General features: G+C 61.3%; 1 protein-coding gene across 1 annotated transcript; it reads right to left on the bottom strand.

Annotated features, from left to right (window-relative positions):
- Positions 1-227: 227 nt before the first annotated feature.
- On the bottom strand, positions 228-5,357 carry LOC125691805 (uncharacterized). Its single transcript, XM_048941656.1, has 4 exons — positions 2,830-5,357; positions 1,905-2,620; positions 1,686-1,732; positions 228-1,499 (listed from the first exon to the last, which is right to left on the bottom strand). Exons 2-4 carry the CDS (start codon positions 2,283-2,285, stop codon positions 1,298-1,300), a joined length of 630 nt encoding a protein of 209 aa, XP_048797613.1. The 5' UTR covers positions 2,286-2,620; positions 2,830-5,357; the 3' UTR covers positions 228-1,297.
- Positions 5,358-15,197: the final 9,840 nt, after the last annotated feature.

The following is a 15,197-nucleotide window of genomic DNA, read 5'->3' as shown; positions in this document are numbered from 1 at the left end:
CGACTGAGAGCGGTGTCCGCGCGGTTGCCGCGGGAATCCTCGATGAGGAAAGCGGTTAAATCCCCCCGTACCTCGCTAAAAGTCGCGGCGGTTCTGCCAGAGACAGCTCCGAGCCGCGGACCTCGGCGATCAAGCGACACCGGCCGGGTCCCGCCGCTCGCGGTCAGCCGCCGCTTCTCGCAGCCCGGCGGCGCCCCGCCGCAACGACGGAGGACGGCTCGGTTCCGACGGAGGACGGACGGGGCCGGCGGCGGTGCCCCCGCGCCGCCGTCCCCTGACCGCCCGGCGTCCCCTTCCCTGAAGCTGTTCCGCCCATAAATGTTGGCAGGGGTCTAAAGCCACAGCCACCAGTCCTGCTAACGCGGGATTTGGTGAAAGGGGTGCAGCATTTGGCACTGGGGTGCAACTTCTTGTTAAAAGGGTGAAATCTTTGGGCCTTGGCTTCAGGCTTTTGCTAAAGGGGTTCAGCCTCTTGTTCCTGGGGTTATGCTGTTTGGCACCATTTGACCTTGGGCTTCTGCTTTTGGTTTTCATTTCTCCTGTCTTCCATCTCTATGCCTCTCCAGAGCCCCCCAGCAGAGACACTTTTTCTTTGCTGCAGCCTTCATGGACAAACTCCACTGGGCAGAAGAGATCTGTGCAGACACAGCAGCAGACGTCTGTGTGCAGAGGGGCGCTGCTCATCCCGTTTCTCTTCCCATCTACGTCTCGTCCCACTCGGTGCCGTTTGAAGGGCGGAATCTCTTTCCGTCTCCTGAGTCGTGCCTCCCCTGGTCAGCAAAGGGCCGCTACCGCAATGGAGTCACCCAAACTCAGAGGAATAATAGATGACCATTTATTGAGAGCTTTCTTAACAGCCAGCAACAACCAATTGGTGGTAACATTGGCCAATGGGCTGATTGCAATGAATAACGTTAGATGTAACAACTGTAGGCAATGGCTGTGACAAAGAGCCAAAGAATACCAGATGACAAAAAAGGCAGAAAATGGGGAAAGAGGGACAGGCAGCAAAGCGCTCGTAGATCCAGCCACGTCCTGGTGTCAGGTGCGGACCCCTCCAGTGTGCTGGGTCGTCGCAGGAGGTGGTGTTCAGCCGACGACGGCTCACGACGACAGTAGAAACTCACTGAGAAGTCCAAAGGGGTGGCACTCAGCTGCCTGTCAGCACTGCCCCACAGCTGTGCCTGTGCGCCCCGGGGGGCAGGAGCACAGGAGAGGCCCCTTCCATGGGGACAGAGCCCTCTCCCCGCGCCCCACCGCGCAGCCCCGAGCTGGGAGGGGCTACCGAGCCCGGCGGTCAGATGGGCAGCAGCCCATCACAGACCACACGCAGGGTGCTGCTCGCAAAGTACGCCAGGGAAGCGTACGTTGCCCGGGGCAGCACTCGAGGCAGGAGCCGATAGAAGAGCTCCTGGTCGAAGTGCTGGGCGTACAGCACTGCAGAGCCCAGCACAACAACGAGGAGCAGCTGGAGGCAGACCAGGATGACGCAGATCGTCCTGCGGGGCAAAAGAGAAAGGGGGCCGGGAATGAGGCGTCCCCCCCCACGGCAGCACAGCCCCACACAGTGCCGAAGGGGCCGTTTGGGAGCCCCGCCGGCTGCAGTGGGGGTCCGGGCCATCAGCCCCCCGCTGGGAGCCCGGCTGCTGGCGGCTGGGCACGGGGGCAACGAGGGGGACACTCACTGCATCCAGAAGGCGAGTCCTCGTCTCCTCGCCCGCTCCTCCTTCTCCTGTAGGTGAACACGGGGCAGGGACGGTGGTCAGGCCCTGCTGCACAGCCGGGGCTCGTGCGGGACAGCGGGAGCCGGCAGCGCAGCAGCACAGCCCCGGTGCTGCAGGGAGCCCCGTCCCCGGGGAGACCCTTGTGGGTGGGGTGGGGGTGCGGTGGGCTCTGCCCCTTACCAGCTGTGCCTCCACCAGCTCCGGCAGCACAGCCCCAGGCACGGGGGCTGCCTCCAGCTCCATCTGATGCTGCTGCCTGTAGGGCACAAGGCTCGGTCGGAGGGTGCTGGCCTCTGTCACCGCGGGGGCTCCCCAGCAGTGTGCGCCCACCCCAGGGCTGGGATGGGGCTGCTCCGTCCCGCCACGTGCCGAACGGGACCCGAGCCCCAAGCCCAGCAGCGCTGCAGCCCCATTGCTGCCCCGGGTGCTGCAGAGACCCCGGGGTGCAGGCGTGGGCTGCAGGGCCCAGTCCCACTCACCAGGCACTCTCCACCTCCAGCTCCTCCAGCTCCTCTTGCAGGCGCTGTTTCTCCTGGCGCAGCACCTGGCAGACAAAAGCATGAGCGCCGTGCCCGCTGCAGCCCTCCTCCAGGTCCCCAGCCTGGGGGCGGGCAGCCCCGATCCCCTCGCCCCTCCACACTACCTCAATCTCCTCGCTCTCAGCCTGCAGCTGCTTTTCCAGCTGGGCGATGAGCTGCTTCTCCTGCAAGACAACAGCTGGGCCATGTGGGATGGCTGTGCTGGGACCCACGGACCCAAGGGACCGGGACCGAGGTCCTCCTCACAGCCAGAGCCGTGAGGACGCCGAGTTCTGAGGACGAGCCCCCGCTCCACCCTACCTGCTCCAGCTCCTCTCGCCTAGCAGCCCCTCTTTCATCCCGTGCTTTCCGGCACTCCTGCGGGCAAGGAGGAGAGGCCATCAGGGCACCGGCGCTCCCACGGAGCTCCGTGCCGCCGTCCCCTCCCACCTCCTCCATCGGGGCGACCGGCGCCCGCAGGGCTGCAGCTGCAGCCCCGCACGGGGGGACTTCTCCCACCCCACGCCCCACGGCAGCACTGCCGAGCCCGCACACCCACACCGGCCCGTGCCGCTGCATCCGCTCACCTTCATCAGCAGTTCCTTGGCCTCAGCGCTGTGGTTCTCCACAACCCGCTCATGAGCCTGTGGGAGGAGAGAGGAGCGGCGCTGGCACCGAGGCGCTGCCGGCAGCTCTGCATCCCGCCGGAGGTGCCCGGCCCTCTGCTGCCGCGCCACGGGCAGGGCGCCCTCCAGCCGGCAGCTCGTCCCGCCGGCCCTTCTGTGCCCGCCCACCCAGAGCTCACCTGCATCAGCTCCTGCAGCAGCTTCACGCGCTGCAGCGCTGTTAAATTTCCGCTGGCAAACTGGGCCCGCATGGCTGCACCGCTCGCACAGCTGCTCGCAGACCTGCACACCCGCAGAATGGGGCCGGCAGGGTGAGCGCTGACCCACTGCCCCCGCCCCGCCCCGGGGCCTCTGTGAGCTCAGCACGGCATTGTGACATCACCAGCACAGGAGGGTCCTTGGAGATCATGAAGAACCACAGCATGGATGCGTTGGGAAAGTCCTGGAAGATCATAGAACCATAGGACGGTTTGTGTTGGAAGGGTCCTGGAAGATCATTAAGAACCACAGGATGGCTTGGTTGGGATGGCCAGCGTTGGGAGTTCCTTGCTGATCAAAGAACCGTAGATTGGTTTGTGTTGGAAGGGTCCTGGAAGATCAGAGAGGCACAGGATGGCATGGGTTGGGATGTTTCTTAGTGATCATTGAACTATAGAACGGTTTGTGCCGCAAGGGTCCTTGAAGATCACAGTTTGTTCTGTCTGCCGGAACATCTGCTCCCTCTGATGGGATTTCTGGAATCGGCTTAGAATTGACGTCCTCTTGTTGAAGATCAGATGGCAAAACGGATGCCTCAGCATGACGTAACATCAGTGGGAGCCGGTTTGGGCAGGCCCCCTTAAAAGGTTGGAAATTGACAGCGAGGATGACTATTAGCCTTCATCTCATGACCACCAGAGATGTGAATTATTTCTTGGAATTTCTGCCCATGTCCTTGGAATGTGATGGATACGTACATGCTACGCCTATAAATCTGCAGTCCCTGCTTCTCTGGCTGTGCGTGTTGGTGGAGCGATCCCACGCACCCGGCTGTAATAAAGGCATCACCTGCTTGACACAACACATGCCGTGTCCCATTCCTGAGTTGGTTTCCTCAGCTTCACCACGGCCTAAGAGAATAAGCTTGTTGGACTAGACACTGTTCAGCTTTCAAACCCCATTATTTTAAACGAGATGCCACGCTCCAGGAAGCTGAGGTGCTGAGCTCCTTTTGACTCAACTGGCTCGTAGCTACGGTGAGATATGTCCTTTATTGCAGTCTAAACGGAGTCGGATGGGCTGCTGCTTTCCTTCTGCAGTGCAGAGCAGTCCATCCATCCCAGCGCCACCGCCAGTCGCCCACACGGCCCAGTGCTGGGGACGGCGGTTCCGCCGGCGCCGTGACCGGACTCAGCTGAAAGCCACTCCGCCCCACCCTGGCATGAAAAGCAGGAAAGTGGCGAGGCGTGCGGAGGGGGCGGGAATGGAGGGGTTGGTCCAGGTGTTGCTGTGTTCCCTTCAGTGGCCCAGGCCAAGCTCGCTGAGCTGCTCCTCCTTGGAGCAGGGGGAGCGGTGCAGGTGCGATGAGCTGGCCATGCACAGCACACCCTTTCCTTGCTTTTTGCCTCTCCGCCTTCCATGAGCGAACAGCATCTCCAATCTTTCCTTGCTCAACAACCGCTCAGCTCAAAAAGAACTGGCAAGCTTGCTTTTAGAATTACTTTCTCTGTACGGCCTGATGCTGTAAAGCACGAGCTCTCCCAGCGATGACCTGCCTCTGACGTGCTCAGCCCGCAGGGAAAAGCTAATCCCCTGTGCCTGCAGGCTTTGCTCACGTTCCCAGTGTAAGAGCCAGTTTAGAGCTCAGCTCAGCTTCACTAACAGCAGAAATCCAGCCTCTGCCAGCTGTGTTTTTCTCTCTCCTGAAACACTGAACTGCTGCAAGAAGCAACGTTTCAAAAGCTCCTTTACTGCACAAAAGCTAGGACATAAGAACAGATTTCCAGACCAGGCATACTTTTCAGGGAGGCACCAGACAAGTGGAGACAACGGGAAGCACTGGCAAGTCAAAGCTGTGTTCAAAGCTTGGATGCAAGATCTAAAGTTGACACTTTTCCCACGCAGGTTAGCTACGGCGATGATAAATCATGGCCAAAAGCTTCCCTGCACCAGATCACCAAATCCAAGAGGTCAGGAGCTGCAGAGATGGAGATCCATCTCAGCCCAGGAATCCTTCCGTTCAGCTCACAGGCAGAAGGCAGTGGGGCTCTCACGTCGCTCTGCTCCCAGGCTGGCTCCCCAGTACAGCGCAGAGACTGACTGGCATCATTTGCATTTCTCCTTTGCCTACTGGCAAGCACGCCCACTGCAGGGCGCCTCTCATCCCACCCTCAGTCCTTGTAAGAAACACCAGGGCAAATCCGCCTGCGCTAAGCACAGCCCTTCCTTCCACTGAGCAACAAAGAAACCCTTCTGCCCTTGCTCCTGACCCTTGTCCTACCTCCGCCTGCCCTCAGAGTACAGCCGTCTTCTCTTGTGGAGGGAAAGGGAGAGGAAAAAGGGAGAGGAAAAAGGGAAAGGGAAAAAGGGAAACAGGGAAAGGGATATATGAATATGTCAAGCCTGAGTCATGGCAATCATAAGCCCTGTGCACATTCTACGTTTCTTACACCCTCCACCCTTCTCACAGCCATACACGGGGCTCTGGGGAGCCGACGTCTCCGCTGTTGGGGGTCCTGCTGCCACCTCGCAGTCCCTTCAAGAGCCCCCAGCTACTGCCCTGAGCCCTCCAGTTCCCCCTGCTGCCCCTTGAAAACCTCAGGATGCCAGCAGCACCTCGTGCCTTAGGATGCCCGGTGGATTTCACAAGGATGCTCTCATCTCCCGCATTGTGATCACTGGCAAAAACATCCAGCGGCGCTGACCAGAGCTCAGCGGTGACATGCAGGGAAACCTGCTGTGCTGCAGCGTGAGCCTCCGGTCCCGCTGCTGGGCACCGCCGGGTGCAGCCCGGCTCCGTCCTCTCCGCAGCTCCTGCAGGGACCGATGGCCGTGCCCGGGATCCCCCCGAGCCTCCTCTTGCGCAGGCTGAGCTGCCCCAGCTCTCCCAGAATCCCACCCCAACCATTTCCCACGCGGCGTTGAGGAGGGGCAAGGATTTTGGGGGAAGGAACGGGGCTGGTGGTTGCAGTCCTATGACAGCGGTTTGTGCCGCCCCGTCCTTACCCGGCGGTGGGCACGGGGACGGGGACGGGGACGGGGGGGTCTTTAGAGCTGCAGAATTGACTGCACACAGAAGTGCTGAAAAACGAACGCTAAACATTTAATCATTGAACATACAGAGCAATAAACAGAGAAATGACCGCATTCCCAACCAGCTCCCACCCGAACAATCACCCCCCCCTCACGGCTTCCCTCCTCGGGGCCAACACGAAGCGGCCCCACGTGGGCTTCACGCGGCTCCGGGAGCTCCGCACGGGGACGCACAGACGGAAACCGGCACTTGGGGACTGCGGCTGCGGGGCAGCAGCTCAGCACAGCGCTGCCGATGATTGGAGCCGGCGAGAGCCGAAGGCTCTTGCGGACTCCGTGCCGGGCTCGAACGCGTCTCGATCCGTGCGGTCGCTCCCTCTCTTCCGGGGCTGCCCGGCTCAGCCAGGAGCCGCTCCCGGACACCGGCCGGGTCCCGCCGCTCACGGTCAGCCGCCGCTTCTCGCAGCCCGGCGGCGCCCCGCCGCAACGACGGAGGACGGCTCGGTTCCGACGGAGGACGGACGGGGCCGGCGGCGGTGCCCCCGCGCCGCCGTCCCCTGACCGCCCGGCGTCCCCTTCCCTGAAGCTGTTCCGCCCATAAATGTTGGCAGGGGTCTAAAGCCACAGCCACCAGTCCTGCTAACGCGGGATTTGGTGAAAGGGGTGCAGCATTTGGCACTGGGGTGCAACTTCTTGTTAAAAGGGTGAAATCTTTGGGCCTTGGCTTCAGGCTTTTGCTAAAGGGGTTCAGCCTCTTGTTCCTGGGGTTATGCTGTTTGGCACCATTTGACCTTGGGCTTCTGCTTTTGGTTTTCATTTCTCCTGTCTTCCATCTCTATGCCTCTCCAGAGCCCCCCAGCAGAGACACATTTTCTTTGCTGCAGCCTTCATGGACAAACTCCACTGGGCAGAAGAGATCTGTGCAGACACAGCAGCAGACGTCTGTGTGCAGAGGGGCGCTGCTCATCCCGTTTCTCTTCCCATCTACGTCTCGTCCCACTCGGTGCCTTTTGAAGGGCGGAATCTCTTTCCGTCTCCTGAGTCGTGCCTCCCCTGGTCAGCAAAGGGCCGCTACCGCAATGGAGTCACCCAAACTCAGAGGAATAATAGATGACCATTTATTGAGAGTTTTCTTAACAGCCAGCAACAACCAATTGGTGGTAACATTGGCCAATGGGCTGATTGCAATGAATAACGTTAGATGTAACAACTGTAGGCAATGGCTGTGACAAAGAGCCAAAGAATACCAGATGACAAAAAAGGCAGAAAATGGGGAAAGAGGGACAGGCAGCAAAGCGCTCGTAGATCCAGCCACGTCCTGGTGTCAGGTGCGGACCCCTCCAGTGTGCTGGGTCGTCGCAGGAGGTGGTGTTCAGCCGACGACGGCTCACGACGACAGTAGAAACTCACTGAGAAGTCCAAAGGGGTGGCACTCAGCCGCCTGTCAGCACTGCCCCACAGCTGTGCCTGTGCGCCCCGGGGGGCAGGAGCACAGGAGAGGCCCCTTCCATGGGGACAGAGCCCTCTCCCCGCGCCCCACCGCGCAGCCCCGAGCTGGGAGGGGCTACCGAGCCCGGCGGTCAGATGGGCAGCAGCCCATCACAGACCACACGCAGGGTGCTGCTCGCAAAGTACGCCAGGGAAGCGTACGTTGCCCGGGGCAGCACTCGAGGCAGGAGCCGATAGAAGAGCTCCTGGTCGAAGTGCTGGGCGTACAGCACTGCAGAGCCCAGCACAACAACGAGGAGCAGCTGGAGGCAGACCAGGATGACGCAGATCGTCCTGCGGGGCAAAAGAGAAAGGGGGCCGGGAATGAGGCGTCCCCCCCCACGGCAGCACAGCCCCACACAGTGCCGAAGGGGCCGTTTGGGAGCCCCGCCGGCTGCAGTGGGGGTCCGGGCCATCAGCCCCCCGCCGGGAGCCCGGCTGCTGGCGGCTGGGCACGGGGCAACGAGGGGACACTCACTGCATCCAGAAGGCGAGTCCTCGTCTCCTCGCCCGCTCCTCCTTCTCCTGTAGGTGAACACGGGGCAGGGACGGTGGTCAGGCCCTGCTGCACAGCCGGGGCTCGTGCGGGACAGCGGGAGCCGGCAGCGCAGCAGCACAGCCCCGGTGCTGCAGGGAGCCCCGTCCCCGGGGAGACCCTTGTGGGTGGGGTGGGGGTGCGGTGGGCTCTGCCCCTTACCAGCTGTGCCTCCACCAGCTCCGGCAGCACAGCCCCAGGCACGGGGGCTGCCTCCAGCTCCATCTGATGCTGCTGCCTGTAGGGCACAAGGCTCGGTCGGAGGGTGCTGGCCTCTGTCACCGCGGGGGCTCCCCAGCAGTGTGCGCCCACCCCAGGGCTGGGATGGGGCTGCTCCGTCCCGCCACGTGCCGAACGGGACCCGAGCCCCAAGCCCAGCAGCGCTGCAGCCCCATTGCTGCCCCGGGTGCTGCAGAGACCCCGGGGTGCAGGCGTGGGCTGCAGGGCCCAGTCCCACTCACCAGGCACTCTCCACCTCCAGCTCCTCCAGCTCCTCTTGCAGGCGCTGTTTCTCCTGGCGCAGCACCTGGCAGACAAAAGCGTGAGCGCCGTGCCCGCTGCAGCCCTCCTCCAGGTCCCCAGCCTGGGGGCGGGCAGCCCCGATCCCCTCGCCCCTCCACACTACCTCAATCTCCTCGCTCTCAGCCTGCAGCTGCTTTTCCAGCTGGGCGATGAGCTGCTTCTCCTGCAAGACAACAGCTGGGCCATGTGGGATGGCTGTGCTGGGACCCACGGACCCAAGGGACCGGGACCGAGGTCCTCCTCACAGCCAGAGCCGTGAGGACGCCGAGTTCTGAGGACGAGCCCCCGCTCCACCCTACCTGCTCCAGCTCCTCTCGCCTAGCAGCCCCTCTTTCATCCCGTGCTTTCCGGCACTCCTGCGGGCAAGGAGGAGAGGCCATCAGGGCACCGGCGCTCCCACGGAGCTCCGTGCCGCCGTCCCCTCCCACCTCCTCCATCGGGGCGACCGGCGCCCGCAGGGCTGCAGCTGCAGCCCCGCACGGGGGGACTTCTCCCACCCCACGCCCCACGGCAGCACTGCCGAGCCCGCACACCCACACCGGCCCGTGCCGCTGCATCCGCTCACCTTCATCAGCAGTTCCTTGGCCTCAGCGCTGTGGTTCTCCACAACCCGCTCATGAGCCTGTGGGAGGAGAGAGGAGCGGCGCTGGCACCGAGGCGCTGCCGGCAGCTCTGCATCCCGCCGGAGGTGCCCGGCCCTCTGCTGCCGCGCCACGGGCAGGGCGCCCTCCAGCCGGCAGCTCGTCCCGCCGGCCCTTCTGTGCCCGCCCACCCAGAGCTCACCTGCATCAGCTCCTGCAGCAGCTTCACGCGCTGCAGCGCTGTTAAATTTCCGCTGGCAAACTGGGCCCGCATGGCTGCACCGCTCGCACAGCTGCTCGCAGACCTGCACACCCGCAGAATGGGGCCGGCAGGGTGAGCGCTGACCCACTGCCCCCGCCCCGCCCCGGGGCCTCTGTGAGCTCAGCACGGCATTGTGACATCACCAGCACAGGAGGGTCCTTGGAGATCATGAAGAACCACAGCATGGATGCGTTGGGAAAGTCCTGGAAGATCATAGAACCATAGGACGGTTTGTGTTGGAAGGGTCCTGGAAGATCATTAAGAACCACAGGATGGCTTGGTTGGGATGGCCAGCGTTGGGAGTTCCTTGCTGATCAAAGAACCGTAGATTGGTTTGTGTTGGAAGGGTCCTGGAAGATCAGAGAGGCACAGGATGGCATGGGTTGGGATGTTTCTTAGTGATCATTGAACTATAGAACGGTTTGTGCCGCAAGGGTCCTTGAAGATCACAGTTTGTTCTGTCTGCCGGAACATCTGCTCCCTCTGATGGGATTTCTGGAATCGGCTTAGAATTGACGTCCTCTTGTTGAAGATCAGATGGCAAAACGGATGCCTCAGCATGACGTAACATCAGTGGGAGCCGGTTTGGGCAGGCCCCCTTAAAAGGTTGGAAATTGACAGCGAGGATGACTATTAGCCTTCATCTCATGACCACCAGAGATGTGAATTATTTCTTGGAATTTCTGCCCATGTCCTTGGAATGTGATGGATACGTACATGCTACGCCTATAAATCTGCAGTCCCTGCTTCTCTGGCTGTGCGTGTTGGTGGAGCGATCCCACGCACCCGGCTGTAATAAAGGCATCACCTGCTTGACACAACACATGCCGTGTCCCATTCCTGAGTTGGTTTCCTCAGCTTCACCACGGCCTAAGAGAATAAGCTTGTTGGACTAGACACTGTTCAGCTTTCAAACCCCATTATTTTAAACGAGATGCCACGCTCCAGGAAGCTGAGGTGCTGAGCTCCTTTTGACTCAACTGGCTCGTAGCTACGGTGAGATATGTCCTTTATTGCAGTCTAAACGGAGTCGGATGGGCTGCTGCTTTCCTTCTGCAGTGCAGAGCAGTCCATCCATCCCAGCGCCACCGCCAGTCGCCCACACGGCCCAGTGCTGGGGACGGCGGTTCCGCCGGCGCCGTGACCGGACTCAGCTGAAAGCCACTCCGCCCCACCCTGGCATGAAAAGCAGGAAAGTGGCGAGGCGTGCGGAGGGGGCGGGAATGGAGGGGTTGGTCCAGGTGTTGCTGTGTTCCCTTCAGTGGCCCAGGCCAAGCTCGCTGAGCTGCTCCTCCTTGGAGCAGGGGGAGCGGTGCAGGTGCGATGAGCTGGCCATGCACAGCACACCCTTTCCTTGCTTTTTGCCTCTCCGCCTTCCATGAGCGAACAGCATCTCCAATCTTTCCTTGCTCAACAACCGCTCAGCTCAAAAAGAACTGGCAAGCTTGCTTTTAGAATTACTTTCTCTGTACGGCCTGATGCTGTAAAGCACGAGCTCTCCCAGCGATGACCTGCCTCTGACGTGCTCAGCCCGCAGGGAAAAGCTAATCCCCTGTGCCTGCAGGCTTTGCTCACGTTCCCAGTGTAAGAGCCAGTTTAGAGCTCAGCTCAGCTTCACTAACAGCAGAAATCCAGCCTCTGCCAGCTGTGTTTTTCTCTCTCCTGAAACACTGAACTGCTGCAAGAAGCAACGTTTCAAAAGCTCCTTTACTGCACAAAAGCTAGGACATAAGAACAGATTTCCAGACCAGGCATACTTTTCAGGGAGGCACCAGACAAGTGGAGACAACGGGAAGCACTGGCAAGTCAAAGCTGTGTTCAAAGCTTGGATGCAAGATCTAAAGTTGACACTTTTCCCACGCAGGTTAGCTACGGCGATGATAAATCATGGCCAAAAGCTTCCCTGCACCAGATCACCAAATCCAAGAGGTCAGGAGCTGCAGAGATGGAGATCCATCTCAGCCCAGGAATCCTTCCGTTCAGCTCACAGGCAGAAGGCAGTGGGGCTCTCACGTCGCTCTGCTCCCAGGCTGGCTCCCCAGTACAGCGCAGAGACTGACTGGCATCATTTGCATTTCTCCTTTGCCTACTGGCAAGCACGCCCACTGCAGGGCGCCTCTCATCCCACCCTCAGTCCTTGTAAGAAACACCAGGGCAAATCCGCCTGCGCTAAGCACAGCCCTTCCTTCCACTGAGCAACAAAGAAACCCTTCTGCCCTTGCTCCTGACCCTTGTCCTACCTCCGCCTGCCCTCAGAGTACAGCCGTCTTCTCTTGTGGAGGGAAAGGGAGAGGAAAAAGGGAGAGGAAAAAGGGAAAGGGAAAAAGGGAAACAGGGAAAGGGATATATGAATATGTCAAGCCTGAGTCATGGCAATCATAAGCCCTGTGCACATTCTACGTTTCTTACACCCTCCACCCTTCTCACAGCCATACACGGGGCTCTGGGGAGCCGACGTCTCCGCTGTTGGGGGTCCTGCTGCCACCTCGCGGTCCCTTCAAGAGCCCTCAGCTACTGCCCTGAGCCCTCCAGTTCCCCCTGCTGCCCCTTGAAAACCTCAGGATGCCAGCAGCACCTCGTGCCTTAGGATGCCCGGTGGATTTCACAAGGATGCTCTCATCTCCCGCATTGTGATCACTGGCAAAAACATCCAGCGGCGCTGACCAGAGCTCAGCGGTGACATGCAGGGAAACCTGCTGTGCTGCAGCGTGAGCCTCCGGTCCCGCTGCTGGGCACCGCCGGGTGCAGCCCGGCTCCGTCCTCTCCGCAGCTCCTGCAGGGACCGATGGCCGTGCCCGGGATCCCCCCGAGCCTCCTCTTGCGCAGGCTGAGCTGCCCCAGCTCTCCCAGAATCCCACCCCAACCATTTCCCACGCGGCGTTGAGGAGGGGCAAGGATTTTGGGGGAAGGAACGGGGCTGGTGGTTGCAGTCCTATGACAGCGGTTTGTGCCGCCCCGTCCTTACCCGGCGGTGGGCACGGGGACGGGGACGGGGACGGGGGGGGTCTTTAGAGCTGCAGAATTGACTGCACACAGAAGTGCTGAAAAACGAACGCTAAACATTTAATCATTGAACATACAGAGCAATAAACAGAGAAATGACCGCATTCCCAACCAGCTCCCACCCGAACAATCATCCCCCCTCACGGCTTCCCTCCTCGGGGCCAACACGAAGCGGCCCCACGTGGGCTTCACGCGGCTCCGGGAGCTCCGCACGGGGACGCACAGACGGAAACCGGCACTTGGGGACTGCGGCTGCGGGGCAGCAGCTCAGCACAGCGCTGCCGATGATTGGAGCCGGCGAGAGCCGAAGGCTCTTGCGGACTCCGTGCCGGGCTCGAACGCGTCTCGATCCGTGCGGTCGCTCCCTCTCTTCCGGGGCTGCCCGGCTCAGCCAGGAGCCGCTCCCGGACACCGGCCGGGTCCCGCCGCTCACGGTCAGCCGCCGCTTCTCGCAGCCCGGCGGCGCCCCGCCGCAACGACGGAGGACGGCTCGGTTCCGACGGAGGACGGACGGGGCCGGCGGCGGTGCCCCCGCGCCGCCGTCCCCTGACCGCCCGGCGTCCCCTTCCCTGAAGCTGTTCCGCCCATAAATGTTGGCAGGGGTCTAAAGCCACAGCCACCAGTCCTGCTAACGCGGGATTTGGTGAAAGGGGTGCAGCATTTGGCACTGGGGTGCAACTTCTTGTTAAAAGGGTGAAATCTTTGGGCCTTGGCTTCAGGCTTTTGCTAAAGGGGTTCAGCCTCTTGTTCCTGGGGTTATGCTGTTTGGCACCATTTGACCTTGGGCTTCTGCTTTTGGTTTTCATTTCTCCTGTCTTCCATCTCTATGCCTCTCCAGAGCCCCCCAGCAGAGACACATTTTCTTTGCTGCAGCCTTCATGGACAAACTCCACTGGGCAGAAGAGATCTGTGCAGACACAGCAGCAGACGTCTGTGTGCAGAGGGGCGCTGCTCATCCCGTTTCTCTTCCCATCTACGTCTCGTCCCACTCGGTGCCTTTTGAAGGGCGGAATCTCTTTCCGTCTCCTGAGTCGTGCCTCCCCTGGTCAGCAAAGGGCCGCTACCGCAATGGAGTCACCCAAACTCAGAGGAATAATAGATGACCATTTATTGAGAGTTTTCTTAACAGCCAGCAACAACCAATTGGTGGTAACATTGGCCAATGGGCTGATTGCAATGAATAACGTTAGATGTAACAACTGTAGGCAATGGCTGTGACAAAGAGCCAAAGAATACCAGATGACAAAAAAGGCAGAAAATGGGGAAAGAGGGACAGGCAGCAAAGCGCTCGTAGATCCAGCCACGTCCTGGTGTCAGGTGCGGACCCCTCCAGTGTGCTGGGTCGTCGCAGGAGGTGGTGTTCAGCCGACGACGGCTCACGACGACAGTAGAAACTCACTGAGAAGTCCAAAGGGGTGGCACTCAGCTGCCTGTCAGCACTGCCCCACAGCTGTGCCTGTGCGCCCCGGGGGGCAGGAGCACAGGAGAGGCCCCTTCCATGGGGACAGAGCCCTCTCCCCGCGCCCCACCGCGCAGCCCCGAGCTGGGAGGGGCTACCGAGCCCGGCGGTCAGATGGGCAGCAGCCCATCACAGACCACACGCAGGGTGCTGCTCGCAAAGTACGCCAGGGAAGCGTACGTTGCCCGGGGCAGCACTCGAGGCAGGAGCCGATAGAAGAGCTCCTGGTCGAAGTGCTGGGCGTACAGCACTGCAGAGCCCAGCACAACAACGAGGAGCAGCTGGAGGCAGACCAGGATGACGCAGATCGTCCTGCGGGGCAAAAGAGAAAAGGGGCCGGGAATGAGGCGTCCCCCCCCACGGCAGCACAGCCCCACACAGTGCCGAAGGGGCCGTTTGGGAGCCCCGCCGGCTGCAGTGGGGGTCCGGGCCATCAGCCCCCCGCCGGGAGCCCGGCTGCTGGCGGCTGGGCACGGGGCAACGAGGGGACACTCACTGCATCCAGAAGGCGAGTCCTCGTCTCCTCGCCCGCTCCTCCTTCTCCTGTAGGTGAACACGGGGCAGGGACGGTGGTCAGGCCCTGCTGCACAGCCGGGGCTCGTGCGGGACAGCGGGAGCCGGCAGCGCAGCAGCACAGCCCCGGTGCTGCAGGGAGCCCCGTCCCCGGGGAGACCCTTGTGGGTGGGGTGGGGGTGCGGTGGGCTCTGCCCCTTACCAGCTGTGCCTCCACCAGCTCCGGCAGCACAGCCCCAGGCACGGGGGCTGCCTCCAGCTCCATCTGATGCTGCTGCCTGTAGGGCACAAGGCTCGGTCGGAGGGTGCCGGCCTTTGTCACCGCGGGGGCTCCCCAGCAGTGTGCGCCCACCCCAGGGCTGGGATATGGCTGCTCCGTCCCGCCACGTGCCGAACGGGACCCGAGCCCCAAGCCCAGCAGCGCTGCAGCCCCATTGCTGCCCCGGGTGCTGCAGAGACCCCGGGGTGCTGTGTTCCAAGCAAAGAGGACTTGCCAGAGGCAGGACTTCAGCTATGGCAAGAGGTGGAGGTGCTGCGTTCTTTCAGCATGTGTCTCTTCAGGGCTGGAGCCGATCTAGTGTGAGATTGAAATATGGCTAGCCGGGCCTGGAGATAGAGGTGACGTAGCCCAGGGTCAGGCTTCTCCTTGTGTCTGACTGGAGCCTAAATGACTCATTGCTAAGCAGAAATCCTGGACACTGGGGTTTTGTTTTGGGCTGTGCTGATAAATGCAAC

This window comes from Lagopus muta, chromosome 4, assembly GCF_023343835.1.
Source record: "Lagopus muta isolate bLagMut1 chromosome 4, bLagMut1 primary, whole genome shotgun sequence".
Lineage (NCBI taxonomy): Eukaryota > Metazoa > Chordata > Aves > Galliformes > Phasianidae > Lagopus > Lagopus muta.
This window is presented reverse-complemented; position numbering and strand designations above follow the sequence as displayed.

What these genes read in the sequence shown, in the direction of transcription:
- LOC125691805 (XM_048941656.1), bottom strand. Translation starts at nt 2,285, where the DNA reads ATGCTTTTGTCTGCCAGGTGCTGCGCCAGGAGAAACAGCGCCTGCAAG. An exon ending in AGCTGGTGGAGGCACAGCTG is followed by an intron (nt 1,733 to 1,904) that starts GTAAGGGGCAGA and finishes GTTCACCTACAG; the next exon opens with GAGAAGGAGGAGCGGGCGAG. An exon ending in GGACTCGCCTTCTGGATGCA is followed by an intron (nt 1,500 to 1,685) that starts GTGAGTGTCCCC and finishes TTTGCCCCGCAG; the next exon opens with GACGATCTGCGTCATCCTGG.